The 15,625-nt window shown below is 34.0% G+C and overlaps 1 protein-coding gene across 1 annotated transcript in view; it reads right to left on the bottom strand.

Moving 5' to 3' along the window:
* Positions 1-15,625, bottom strand: part of LOC136025110 (nucleolar protein 14-like) — a 147,476-nt gene that overhangs the window by 70,594 nt on the left and 61,257 nt on the right. The window contains exon 11 of the mRNA XM_065700843.1: positions 1,771-1,940. Within this exon, the coding sequence (XP_065556915.1) occupies positions 1,771-1,940 (170 nt within the window). The remainder of the gene's footprint in view (positions 1-1,770; positions 1,941-15,625) is intronic.

Genomic DNA, 15,625 nt, shown 5'->3' with positions numbered 1-15,625 from the left:
TTAAAAAAAAAACAATGAAAAAATTAATATGAAAAAGTTCTTTCAACTGAAAGTAAGGAGCAGGATTAAAACTTAAAACGAAAAGAAATTATTAAGCATATGAGGGGTTCACCTCCTCCTAATACCTCGCTCTTTGCGCTAAAGTATTTTTAGTAATTTCAACTATTTATTCTACAGCCTTTGTGATTCAGGGGTCATTCTGAAGGAATTGCGACAAAATTTAAGCTTTAGATTTAAAGAGCGAGGTACTGACGAGGAGGTGAACCCCCTCATATATGTAATAAAAACATGCGAATACAGAAGTTCGTTACGTAAGCTAATTTGTAAGTAACGTATATCTTTTACTAATAAAAACATACGTAAAAAATTAAAAATTCTAGTTGCCTATTTAAGTAACCAAAAATTTGAGGGCTACTAGGCCTCCTCCCCCGCACCTTATTTTCTTAATATTATTCGATCAAAAGTATAAGAAAGGCATTTAGCCAAAAAATGAATATGCAAATTTCGTTTTAATTATTCATCTGCGGAGAGCCAATATCAAAACATGCATTAATTCAAAAACGTTCAGAAATTAAATTTTTAGTTATTAAAATTTTTTTAATAAAAAAAATTTCAACTGACAAGCTTTTTTAACTGAAAGTAAGGAGCGACATTAAAACTTAAAACGAACAGAAACTACTTCGTATATGGAAGGGGCCGCTCCCTCATCAACGCCCCGCTCTTTACGCTAAATTGTTTTACTGTTTTAAAAAGTAGAGTTGAGAGAAAGAGTCCTACTTTAGCGGAAAGAGCGAGGCGTTGATGAGGGAGTAGCCCCTTTCACATACAAAGTAATTTCTGTTCGTTTTAAGTATTAATGTCGTTTTAGAGTTTTTACTGTTTTACATGTTTTAGAGTTTTTGTTATGTCGTTCATGTTATGTCGTTTTAGAGTTTTTACTCCATACATTTTCATTACCAAGGACAGATCCATGCTCAGAATGGTCAACAACTTGGATTTGCTTTGTTATTCTGTCACAAATAACAGCAATAACCTTTTCTTCACCAGCCATGGAAGTTCAACACACAGGTTTTCTGGTAACCAGCAGAACCTTCTACCCGTAGACTAAGAGGAACATCAGGAAAGTGTCGAATGCTTAAAAATTTAGTTCAGTTTGGTGATTTGATAGCTAATATTATTATCTTTAGATCCTGAAATTTTCAAACTTCCTCAGCCTGCCTTTTGAGGCTCAGTTCTGTTGTCACTTGCAACTTTCAATAAAAACATTTCAATTTTTTAAGTAGAACTATCATTCTATTGAATTGGATGAATATAGAAAAAAAAACAATCGCATTGCAATATATGTCAAGCTTACCCCTTTCTGTCCATAGACTGAAAGGAACTTCTCCCATAAACCTACCACAATTTATTACAATATGGTTTCCATGTAACTCAACCCCCATTTAATTCAACCCTTATTCAACTCAACACCCGTACAATTAAATCCAAACTTAAATCAATCCCCATGCAGCTCAACACCCAGCCAACCCCAATTCAATTCATCCCCGTAAAAAGGTTAGGATAGGACTTGGTTAAATAGGCGTTCAGTTAAACTGTAGTTGAATTCAGCGAGGTTTGCGTTAAATACGACTTAGATTGAACGAGGGTTGAGTGAAAACAGTTGAGTTGAACTAATTAAAGGGTTGAGTTAAACGGGCGTTCAGTTACACGCAAACCATTACAGTACACAAATAGGCTACTGATGTAGGCCCATAAAAAAGAAAAACTTACAATAAGGAACAATTTTCATTGATTACCAATAGACTGGCGTCAGGTCCATAGCTTCGAAATGGATGTGGAATTTGTCGAATTTCAGTGAGCTTCTTTGGTTCGGCTAGAACAATAACTCCAAGCAGAAAATTGTATAATTCTGGAAGATACCGCTTCGACAAGGATATGTACTAAAAATAATAACAAAAATTATTTTTACTGCTTCTTGTCACAAAAAGGGTGGCTAGGAGGCATCCTTTAGGGAACGTTTTTGACATTGGAGTTGTTCAGTTGTAAAATCAATTAGCCTCTTAGGGCGAAGAACAAGTAAATTTGGCAAGAAAGATCAATTGTTGATTTTGATCATGATATCATCGAGCAAGAAATCTAGTTAAAAAAAAAAATGAATTTTTCGGATTGCGTCCTTCCCATACGAATTAGAACATGAAAAAATGCAGTATAGCAAATTTTAGTATGAACTTTATCAAAATATTCCCAAAACTTTATTTGATATACAAGGGCCAAATAATCTATATTATATCCAAGCATCATCGCTTTTAGGGAATTGTTTTTAGGTCCTTATTTAAAGAAAATTGGCTCGTTTAGGCAAAAAGTCAATACCCAATCAAACGCTTTGACATTACTACCTTATTTCAGAACCGTCTTTTACATCCGAATAAAACTGAAAAATAGTTAAGCTCTGAATAATATAACATAAGACAAAGACAAAACACGCAATACTCAAATTTTGCCTCAAGTTTCAATGCATAATTTAGACAGAGTTAATTAATCTAAATCATTAAACACAACACACTACCATCTTCAACAAGAAAGACATTTTTCAGATTTAATTTGATTTCCTCAGCTTTTAGTATCGTATAAACACTGGGAAGCTAACTGAACATTATTGTTCTTAAATAGAAAACTTACGAATCGCATAGAAATTAGCAAAACTTACATATTTTTAAAATACAGAATGTTTATACATGAAAAAAAGGTTATGAAATCTATTCGTATTGCATCTAAGCCTACGTCAAAGAATCTAAGGTGTACGTCTGCTTGCGGATTGCATTGCCTTAAGTTCAAAAGCCGATGTTAACTTAGTAAAGAGCGACGGGTTTATAAGACATTATTTTCAGAAAATCACTATCGCAAGCCCAGAAAGGCTGAATTCGTATTTTGGAGCAAAAAAAAAAAAAAGCAGGACAATAACATCAAGTTATGTTTAGGAGTTTAGGAAAGACGATACATTTGAAACTGGCTAGAGGGTGCATCAACTAGACAGAAAACGGTCAAAAGTTGAAAAGAAAATTAAATAATGCAAAGAAAAAAAGGAAAAGGTCATTGAAAACGTAATAAAAAAAAAGAGGAGAACGAGTGAAGTGAGGAGAACGAGTGAAGTTATACAAGTAAAACGTTTTATTACTTTTTTCAGTAATGTAAGGGGCAAAAGTTTTTTTTCGTATACTGAAACGAAGCAGCAAATGGGGGACAAGATAGGTACATGCTAAGACAGGGGTGGATCCAGGGGGCCTTAGGCCCCCAAGAGTTTTCTGGCACCCTCATTCGCATTTTGTTCTTTTTTCTTTTTTTTTACTTTTTTCAAGTATACTTGTCAATTTGATCTATTATTCGTAGGTGATTTACCAATTAACAACAAAAAGCAAAGCTTTCCAATGAATGTAAAGAGCAAAGTTGAAGCTTAAAATCAACAACAATTATTTATCTTCAGACGGTTCAGTATATATCTGCAAAATTGGCATAAAAATCTTTGATTGCAGCAAAGATTTTTCTACGAACATGGAACTTTCCCCTATTTCACAAAAATGGAAACACCTGTTGAAGATAAAAGGGATATTTTCAACACGTTTCATAAACGTGGTAACACAATTATAGCTATTTGTCTATTCACAATGACATATTGAAAAGTAGCATTGCAGCTAAAAGTTCAAAATGGATAAAAATAAAAAAGCTGGACATGAGCATGGAATGGATAAGCGACGAAGACTGATGGCTGAAAATGCAAGGGGATTGAAGGATATTTCCGGATATTTTGGTATAATATCCGAAAATACCCGGAAATCGAAAGGTAAGTTTTGACTAATAATAAACCCCCTCCACCTTCAAAAAACCCTTAATTTTAGTTTTGTGACTAAGTAAATAGCGAATGGCCCAATAGGGCTTTCGTGTGAATAAATCTATATATATATATATATATATATATATATATATATATATATATATATATATATATATATATATATATATATATATATATATATATATATACATATATACACATATATATATATATATATATATATATATATATATATATATATATATATATATATATATATATATATATACATATATACACATATATATATATATATATATATATATATATATATATATATATATATATATATATATATATATATATATATATATATATATATATATTAGCTATATAGTTAATTCGGTTGAAATTAGATGTGTGTTCTTCATCTTCAGAATGTGGTTTCTTTTTTTCTTTTTTTTGGAAGATTTGTTTTATTCTCTTTCTTGTAGGCCTGTCGATTTAGGGTGTGGTGTCTGGGCTTCAATGATGAGGATATGACAAGACAACTTATAACATTAATTTATGTTAAGGAGTATTTTATTTTTTTTTAAATGCCCCTGTCCACTCCCCACTCAAAAAAATTCTTAATTTTAGTTTTGTGACTAATTAATTAGCGAATGGCCCAATAGGGTTTTCGTGTAATAAATCTGTCTATCTACTTATTTTAACTATATAGCTAATTTGGTTGAAATTATACGAATGAAAGAGTTAAAAGCAATTTAGGCCAGGAACAGATCCATGGGTCGGGGGGTGACCGTTCCCCCAAGATATTTCTGGCACCCTTATTCTGTTTTTTTTTTCTTTTTTAAAATACACTTTTTAATTTGGTGCCCACCTCGAGTCACATTGCCGCCCTTGGTCCAGTGGCCCCCTTACCCAAGATTTTGCTCTTGATCTGCTAGAGACTGAGACATGAAAACGCTCGCATGATCAGTTTACAAATCATTTTGTCATAAAATTACAAGATAAAACTCGTTTTCAGGAAAAATTAATCATATTATCAAACTTTCTTGCTAGATCTTCATCTTCAGATTGTGTGTTCTTTTTCTCTTTTTTTGGTAGATTTTTGTATTCTCTTTCTGAAGAGCCCATCAATTAGGGTACGGTTTCTGGGAGTCATTGTTACGGGTATGATAAGGATGGGTCACGGGAGGGGAGACACATTATAAAGGGGGTTTTTGGTAATTTTTTGGAAATTTGAGTTTTCCGTATGGGATTTGGGAGAGCTAATTCGCATGCCCTATCTTATTGAGCTGCCTGACTGTAGTAAGATACAGGGTAGAATACTGTCTTCCTAGGACGAAGTCCTAGTGGAATGTCGTATATGTTACCCGAACATAATGTGGAAGTTAGAAACTACCCAGATTGATAAGATCAAAGTAGGCTGGCTGATTCACAAGTATCAAGTATCCCAAGCTCTATCGTCCCTGCAAGACAACTTGGAAGACTATTGATTTTTTTTTATTGCCCCTGTCTCCCTCCCTTTCATCATTAACTACCCCGAAATTACCCCCATACTTTTGTTTATTATTACCCCTAAATTATGGGGGATAAATAGATAATGACTGTATCAATGTCTGTCTCGTTGTATATTATTTCGTCTACCATAGCTACAGTTTCTTTGATAGAAGCACATTTCTTGGGACCCATCTGCAAAACAGAAGTTATCGCCTGCTACAAAGCATGTGGAAAATTTTGGGTCTGTGAAACGCCCAAATTTCCCGGTTAGGAACACTTTTGGTTAACTGATACTACATCCTTCTTTCTGCAGATATTTTGGCACACTTGTTTCATTGATTCGAAGAGTGATGACAATAGAAAGACAATTCGCTAAAACAAGAGGTTTCACCACTTGCCTTCCGTGGTATTCCATTAAAAACAGATAGCTTTCAAAAACTTTCTTTTTTCCATTTTTCAAAAAATCCAGAGAAACAAACTAAACCAAATTCAACTCCGAAAAAAATTTGAGAACTTCTCTGATACTTATGACAGTTTAAGGGACGCTTGAAATTTGCCCTAGTTGCTACCATGTTAGTCATAAAAATTTAAAGTAAGGTGTTCCCAGATGGGAACGCTGGACGCTACTGGGTTAAGTTAGAAATTATTAAAGCATGTGTTTAAACAGCATTTTGACCGTGTTTCGGCAAAACGGCTTAAATTGGGATAAGCCAGAACATCCAAGACCACCCATTTCTGAAGTGAACAAAATCATCACAAGGAAACGCTGTATCTCTACTTAGTTGTATTTTTGAGAATATTTTCCTCATTTTTCAACGCTTAACGGGAAATTTTATAAAGAAAAAATTACCCAACTGGTTCTAACGAGAGGAATGCTCAGAATTGATCATTTATGACTTGATTGAAAGGTAAAAGTAAGAAACGTAGAGAAAGGTATATCAAGTAGAAAATGGAACTATTTTACATTACAATATTAATACTTTGTGATAACGTACATGGCATTATTTCAATATAAAATATCTATGTACACTAATATATTATATTTTTCTCTATCATTATTATACTTGTATGGTTTCTGAAGGAATTTGGAACTTGAAATATATTTGGGTATTAAACCCTGCCACAGTATGGGTAGGGTTTATAATAAATATTATAATATAAATTCTTTCCTTTTTGAAAAAAAAATCAGCTTTGACAGTGGGGGACAAGACCCATTCCTTATTTTGGTTCTGGTTCCGATTAAAGAATACTCGAAAAAAGGAGCCCTTGACACAAGTAAAAACCAAATATTCCCTTGCTTGTCGTGGAACATCTTCAAAACATTTTCTAGCTGCCAAAGCAACAAGGCAGGACCCCCACATTTCAAGTGCTGCTCAAATATTCCGCAGCAACCAGGCGTGCGGTTGGTTTTCAGTCTCTTTATAGGAAATGTTGGAATCTTGTAGCGGATCAAGGGGCTGTTTTGCAATTCTCTACCTCTTGTAAAAACAGTTGTATTTCCACAGTTAGAAATTAGAGGTTTTCCCAATAATTGTTTTTTTTATCCAACTCTAAAGAAAAATAAAATTAGTCTGGTCTACTCATTCAGAAAGTCTCAATGAAGCCATAGTAATTTATTCATCAAATAATCTGCTCGCGTCTGTTGTTAACACGCATTTTACTGCAATAGGAAAATATTATTGGCTTTCAAAGAGGTTTTTTGTCATTTTACATCAGCACCAACCAGATTCACACAAACGAACTGAACTGACGAAAGTGTTATCTACACACACCCCCCTATCATTATGCTGGAATCATATTGGCGCCCCTTGGTCCAGTCCCCCCCCCAAGATTTTTCTTTAGATCCGCCCTTGGGCTAAGAAACAGCCAGGGTGTACGGAGCCTGGGGGAAAGTATTTTCCGTGCGAGGGTTGGGTATTACATTTTTTTAAATGAAGGAACAACGTAACACTCCAGCACTCAAGCCATTCGAACTTAGCTTTTTTTAGAAAAACGGAGTACATAACTTTATTTTCTTTGAAAATTATTTGCATGGCTCAAATATTGATTCAATTTTATCTGACTCCTCCCAGAAAACGCCAGGGTACCAAACTGGACGAACATATTCAAGACGAGCCCATACAATGGAGGCATAAATCTTTAAACGTAAGAAGAAGGGGCGCAAATTTGATTCATCAGTTCAAGGAGGGAGATAGACGCATTAGATTTGTGAATGATGTTTCTAACACGGTGTCCCACTTAACATCATGTGCAATGTCGTTGACGATGTTCACAGGGTAACTCATTACATTCCTACAGCCTGTTATAACGACCGGTAGGTTATCAACAAATTTCCATCTGTCACAAAATTTCTTAGCTAGTTTTTAATGATCATAACCAAAAAAATGAGGGGACTCAGAAGAGTACCTCAGAAACTTCATTGAGGGCAAGGAGGGGACTGGAATAATGGATCAGATATTTGACTAGTTTGATCTATTTCATAAGAAAGGGGCTACCAATTCCACTATGAAAAGGTCAATATTGAATTCAGCGACAACAGAAATGTCAGTGAACAGCTTCAATGATGTATAGAAGGGGGTGGTCATACAAACTCAAGAAGGGGCTTGTCCGGAAGAAAATTTCAAATTTCAGCGTTTCCTTGAAGCGTGAGAATTAATTGGAAGACAACCATCCCCATACTCTAACCTTTTTCACCATATTTTGATGCAACAATTTCACTCAGAAAAATTGAAAGATCCAAAAAAGTACCTCTCGGAGGGAACAAGGTCAACGCAACTGTACTACTACTACTACACTACTAGTACTACCACTACTACTACTACTACTACTACTACTACTACTACTACTACTACTACTACTACTACTACTATTATTATCAACTCACCACAGCACTAAGTCACCTGAGGCTAATACAGCTACGTACAAGCCTCCTCCATCCAAAGCCTCCCTCTTTATATGCTCCAAGAAAGTTCCCATTTCCATTTATTTTTTCTTTACGACTTCCTCCCATCCCAATCGCGGACGACCTGCTTTCCGCTTAGCCCTGGACGGTTAACCGAAAAGGACGATCTTCGGCAATCTGTCATCTTTCATCCACAGAAGGTGCCCTAGCCATCTAAACCTTTCTCTCATTATTGCCCTAGAAAGCGGGACTGAATCACATTTTTCATCCAGCCTAATGTTTGTACTACGGTCAGTCAGCCGGGTATCCAGAACAAACCGTAGGCAATGTCTCTGGAAAACATCTACCAAATCTTCATCTACTTTTCGGAGCACCCATGCTTCAGAACCATATTTGACCACTGTTATCACTGTAGCTTCCGAAGTTCTAATCTTAGTTTGCAGACTTATCGTCCTATTCTTCCATTTTTTTAACTATGTAGAAACACCATGAGCCTTGGCTATTCTACTTCTAACATCTTCACTGCTTCCAACGTCCTTACTAATGATGCTAGCAAGGTAAGTGAAGCTGTCCACCAGATCAATCTTTTCATTGCCCATCGTCACCTTTTCATCTTCAGTTATTCCTAGCCTTAGCAACTTAGTCTTCTTAACATTAATTTTCAAACCTGTTCTAGCACCCAGAAATCGCAAAACCTCTTTAAGTTTATTTACTTTGCTCACACTTTCATCTAGGATGCTTAAATCATCAGCATAATCTAAGTACAGGAAAAGTTTTCCTCTCCATTTGATTCCGTGTTCTCCCATTGCCTTTCCTGTGCTCCATAAGACAAAAATCCATCAAAACGTTCCATAAAGGGGGATAGAACACAACGATACTTAACTCCGGATTAAATACGAAACCATTTTCTGCTAACCTCATTTTCTACCTTAACCACAGTAGTGTTATTTTTGTACATAATACTAATTATTTTAATGTAATTGTCTGGTATCCGGCGTGCAGCGGTAGCTAGCAACCTAGTAAGAGACGATCACGTCAAATACTAAGAAATATAATTAACCCATAACTCCTAAAAATAGAGTCAGATCAAAGATAGAAGTACACTATTAAAACTGCCTCGTCAGAAACCCCTGTATAGGAAACTCACCGTCCAGGTGAGTTTAGCTTAAACAACAAGGGACATATATTGGCTTGGAATCAAGAAAAGTAGCTGCAAAACACAATATTCTGCATATACGGCATCTTTTTTCTCCTCAGATAGCTTGACACTGGAGCATCGTAGAGAGTTGTTTAATTGTCCATTTTAAAGGAAATTGATGTGGTATATATATATATATATATATATATATATATATATATATATATATATATATATATATATATATATATATATATATATATATATATATATATATATATATATATATATATATATACATATATATATATATATTATATATATATATATATATATATATATATATATATATATATATATATATATATATATATATATATATATATATATATATACTAGCTGTTGGGGTGGCGCTTCGTGCCACCCCAACACCTAGTTGGTGGGGGCGCTTCGCGCCCCCCCCAAGCCCCCCCGCGCGCGTAAGTCGTTACGCGCCATAATAGTTACGCGCCATTGTAGTTGTGTCCCTATGTTATATAAACTTGCGAATATACAACATTCTTTGCTGTCCCATTGTCTTTGCATATAAATAGATTGTCAGGTTATCCCCCTGTTTCCCCCGGTGTCCCCGTTGTAGTTGTGTCCCTGTGTCCCGGTCGTCATTTATATTCCCTGTGTCCCGGGTCCCGGTCATCATTTGTATCCCGGTGTCCCGGTCTGTATATACATTCGTTTTTTAGTTTTGTTTTTCTCCTTTATTTTTTTCCTTTTTTTTCTTTTTTAGCTTATTTAGATTTTTAGATTTTTTAGTTTTTTTTATTAGTTTTTAGTTTTTATTTCTTTTTAGTTTTTTTGTCCCGGTCGTCATTTATATCCCCCTGTTTCCCCCGGTGTCCCCGTTGTAGTTGTGTCCCTGTGTCCCGGTCGTTATTTATTTTTTAGTTTTTTACCTTTTTTTAGTTTTTTTAGTTTTTTAGCTTTTTTATTTTTTTTATTAGTTTTTAGTTTTTTTGTAGTTTTTGCCTTTTTTTTAGTTTTTTTAGTTTTTTAGCTTTTTTATTAGTTTTTAGTTTTTTTTGTAGTTTTTGCCTTTTTTTAGTTTTTTTAGTTTTTTAGCTTTTTTATTTTTTTTATTAGTTTTTAGTTTTTTTTGTAGTTTTTGCCTTTTTTTAGTTTTTTCAGTTTTGACGTCACCTGATCCAGTTTTTTCAGGTGACGTCACCTGATCCACGATCCACAGATCCACAGACAACTTATTTTTATATATATAGATAGTTTTTTTTTTTTTACTTATGTCCTGGTCGTCATTTATACTCCCTGTGTCCCGGTGCTTTGTTGATTGCTAATCGAACATTCCTTTTGTCCTGGTCGCTTTCTCTTTGAGTGTCGTCATTTATTAGTTTTTTCCTTTTTTTTTTTAGTTTTTTATTGGTTTTTACCTTTATTTTAGCTTATTTTTCAGTTTTTTCCTTTTTTTTAGTTTTTTTTTATTTTTTATTTTTTTTATTTTTTTACCTTTTTTTAGTTTTTTAGTTTTTTTAGTTTTTTAGCTTTTTTACTTTTTTTATTAGTTTTTAGTTTTTTTTGTAGTTTTTGCCTTTTTTTAGTTTTTTCAGTTTTTTTTTTAGTTTTTTATTGGTTTTTACCTTTATAGTTTTTTTAGTTTTTTAGCTTTTTTATTTTTTTTATTAGTTTTTAGTTTTTTTTTGTAGTTTTTGCCTTTTTTTAGTTTTTTCAGTTTTGACGTCACCTAATCCAGTTTTTTCAGGTGACGTCACCTGACACATCCATCCACACATCCATCCACACATCCACAGACAGACAACTTATTTTTATAGAAGATAGATATATATATATATATATATATATATATATATATATATATATATATATATATATATATATATATATATATATATATATATATATATATATATATATATATATATATATATATATATATATATATATATATATATATATATATATATATATATATAAAGCTTTTATAATAAAAAAGAATTAACAATTTTTTTTACACAATAACTGCATTTTTCTATAACACTGTAGTAGCTTATGTTGTTACATCAGGAACTTGTCGCATCTACATGCTTTTGTATTTAACACAAAAATATCTAAAATAAAATTAACATTTTTACAAAGAACTTCATTTTCATATTCTAGATAATAAATGTCATTATTATTTTATTAAAACCATATATGGGAAAAGTTAGTAAACTAAGTAAGACGGCACAAGACCCTTAAGGTCCAAACCGGCGGTGCTGATCTCTGTTTCATGGCCCTTCAGCCAGGAAGTGCAATGGGGGGCTGGGGCCAACTATCCTGTGCTTTCACATGCCCTTCCTGCTTACCATCCCCAGATTTCTCCAGGTGCCCATTTCGAGCTGGGTCGACTGGGGCTGAGCTTACAGAGTCACGCCACTGACCCCCGTCCCAAGCCAAGTAACTGGTCACAACTGGGATTGAACCCGTGCCCCTAGGACAAATGATTTTCACACCACCACGTCAACCACTTAGTCAGGACTGCTTCTATGGTTCCATTTACGAAAAACTCCATTTCTATAAATCTGTAGTAGCAAATGTTATTAACATCTTCCTGCATATGAAAACCAAAATCATCTTCCTGTATATGAAAACCAAAATACGATTTTTACCATTATAAAAAGCATGAAGACATAGATATGTGAAATGCAGTAATTTTGGGGGTTTTTAACAAAAAATCTGATATAGTATAATCCATGGAAGTTTTAAATAAAATTATTTTATTTAACTGCAAACTGCAAAAATATTTATGGTCTCTGAGCAATGATTTTTTCTTTCTTTTTTTTTTTAATTCAAACCAGAAAAATACCAGAAAATTTTAAAATTAGTTTTGTTTTTTGTTAAGTTCTAACTATTCTATGCGTGAGCATTTTTATTATATAAAAGGAGTGTCAGAATACATAGCTCAGACAATAACATGGTTTCTTCTTAGCAAGCTTTACGTAGGAAAAAACGAGAAAAGTATCAGAGCCAAGCAATCAAAATATCTTCTTTAAGAAAACAATGCTACACAAAAAATAAACAAAAGATCAAGGAGCGCTAGGATAATGATGAAGATTACCGAAACAAATATAAGAAATAAGTTGCTACCAGATTAATGGGTAGATACAGGGGTGACAAAAGCAGTCATGAAAAACATTAAAACCTCTGCGAGGCTGTACCAAAGAACGCATAAAGACAAAGTTAAAATTTACGTTCAGAAGTCCAAGAAGATGGCAAAATGCAGGCTGATCTTCGCAAATCGAGAAGCATTTTACGAATATTTGATCAGGATTATGAAAAATATTCAAAATTACAAATTAAAATTCTCTTTGATTATAGCAATTATAATAAAGAAAGAACTCCATAGTAAATTAAATAATTAAAATTTCTTTTTAAATCTTAAATTCAAAGGTTTTCCTTTATACTCAATATATTAAATGCTCCCCTAATCGGGAATCGAACCCCGTTCTCCCGCATGACAAGTGAAAAAGAAAATATTGAAAGAGTACTTCCGACCAACTCAGACCAAATCAAATTAACAAACTTGTAATGTTTCCGATCAGCCTAGACAAAAGAAGTTACCACACATGGAATATTTCCAATCAGTATAAACCAAAAAAAGTTATGCATCTAGTAATATTTCCCATCAGCCTAAACAAAAAGAAACACCAGACTTGGCATATTTTCAATCAGGCCAGACCCAAACAAGCTATTAGATTTGGATTATTTTTGACAAGCCCAGACCAAGCGGAGCCGCCGGAGTTAGAAGCTCTGGGTCTAGGAATATTTCCCATTAGCTTAAACAAAAAGAAATATCAGACTTGGCACACTTTCAATCATCCCAGATCAAAACAAGTTCTCAGAATTTAATATTTTTGACGAGCCCAGGCCAAGCGGAGCCTTACGACTTAGAAAATTTTCAATCATTCAAGACAAAAAAGAAACAAAGGAATATCTTTTCAGTTTTCCCAGACTCCAATGCATAGAAAATAACAATAAATTGGCCCCCAATCTTATTTTTTCATTTATTCATTAACAGTAATGTCTCTTATTTTAAAGTTTTGGTTCGATTATTCATTTTAGATTCTGTTTTTTTAGGCTTCATTTATTTATTTATAGTAATTTCTGTAAGTTTTAACTTGTCCTTATTTTACGAATTTACATCGGTCCCTTTAGGGTTTTAACCTTTCTCTTTACTTTTCTTTAAAAGATTTTTTTAACATTTTAAAATTTATATCTCAAGTATATTAGCTAAAAAGAAGAAATTTCTAAAAATGAATTTTTCAACAAGAATTAAAGAGCCATATTAAAACCTATAGCAAGCAGAAATAAAGTCATATAATCATTTTCACTTTAAATGAACAGAGATTACTATGAATGAAATAATAAAACTAAAAAAGAACAAAAATTAGAATGAATAATAACAGCTTTAAACTGTATGCACGAAAAAGAGAGCTCAGTATATAGTAACCATAGCACATATTTTAACAAGAAATGAGGATTTTCTTGATAACTTCTTTTAAGCAGAATATACGGCAGTATAATTAAATATCGCTCGCAATCCTTGAAAAAGAAAAGAAGCTCAAAGATTCAGAAAAGAGATCACGGCATCTAAAGGTTTAAAAGGCGAAACCCTCATTCTTCTGGGGAAAAAAAAAGACATAGAAAAAAAACAAGTTTCTTTGTGACAGCAATAGTGCGGGCGAAAAGCGTCGAAAAACACCAGAATGCTTCCGTATTTGAGGAAAGCACCAAAATTGGCTGAGATGTACTTTCGAGTATGCTCTTTAATATGGCTCGATTACCCAAGCGAAATTTTTCTTCGGAACGCCGCTAGGTGGCTTGAAATCCAAGATGGCGGACAAAAATACGAATTTGTCAAAATGAGAAGACATGGCCGTTCAGACAGGCTAGTATGGGGTAATCGATGGCACAGGTTCTGAATATGAGCTTAAAAATAACCTAAGTTGTACCGTAGTGCCGCTAGGTGCCTCAAATTCAAAATGGCGGACGAAAATACGAGTTTGCTAAAATGAGAAGACATGACCGCTCAAATAGGCTAGTCTGGGGTAATCGATGGCATTGGTATATGAAAGTAAGAGTGGACTAAAGTAATAATATCTGGAATTCCGTCTATTGCTCTGAATAATGATAAGAAGCATTTTGATACTAAACTAACTAAAAAAAAATACAACCAGTTTGCATGAGAAACCCGATATTCACAACAAGAAAACAACAAAAAAAAAACAACGCTCGTTCGTACAAACATGACTCATCGCAAACAGCTTAAATTTGCCTCCATGTCGACTGCTTTCGTTCAACCTGTCATCTAGCGGTCATTTCAACGTTACTATAAATGACATAGTTTTTGCCGTGCTCCTTGAACGGTAAGTGTTTTTCCATTTCTTATAAGCTAAATAGAAAAGGGAATTGGTGGTTGAAAAAGATGTATGCAAGACATTACTCAGGGATTAACGAAACGTATTGTTGTTGCTTGTATGGGCAAGTAGTTCCTCTTTATTACTTTGATAGACAGCGTTATCTATTGTTACCGCGTGTTACTTCTAGCGAAGTTTGCCAGATGTCATGCCAGTTCAATAGGCATCCTTCTCTTGTTACTAGGGTTTGCACCGGTAAGAACAGAAGAATTTACGGTCATTCTTATTAAGAGCTTGTCAACGATTGGTGGTTGGGGTGGGTTCTTAGGCGTCTATCCTTCTATGAATATAAACATTTCTCTTTTCAGACCATGAAGATATTGGCAGTATTTGACCCGTCGGTCTCCAAAAGACCAAGAACAGACTGGACGTTGTGTTTTGTCTGCCAGACCTCGTCTGATGAGCAGCTACGTTCTCCTGAAATCAATCCCATTAAGTTACCTGGTATCTCATGGTATAGGAGCATCGAGGAGAGACTTGAAGCCTTTGAAGCAATGAACAGATTGCCCCACTCTGTTTCTGTTGAAAGGATAAACGACGGTACTGGTATTGCAAACACACTTCAAAGTAACCGTGCTGTTTACCACTCCACCTGTGTCAACAAATTCGACAACAGGCAAGTAAGTCGAGAGATAGAGAAACAAACCAAAATAATTGATGACAACAATGCTCTTGATAGTCGATGTCACACTCCTCGAGGAAAGCATTGCAACGTCTTCACTACCTGTTTATTCTGTGATAAAGGTGATGACTGTGATCGACTGCACAAC

The sequence above is a fragment of the Artemia franciscana genome, chromosome 3 (genome assembly GCF_032884065.1).
Source record: "Artemia franciscana chromosome 3, ASM3288406v1, whole genome shotgun sequence".
In the NCBI taxonomy this organism is placed as follows: Eukaryota; Metazoa; Arthropoda; class Branchiopoda; order Anostraca; family Artemiidae; genus Artemia; species Artemia franciscana.
Note: the sequence above shows the minus strand (reverse complement) of the source record. Positions and strands in the feature narration are given on the sequence as shown.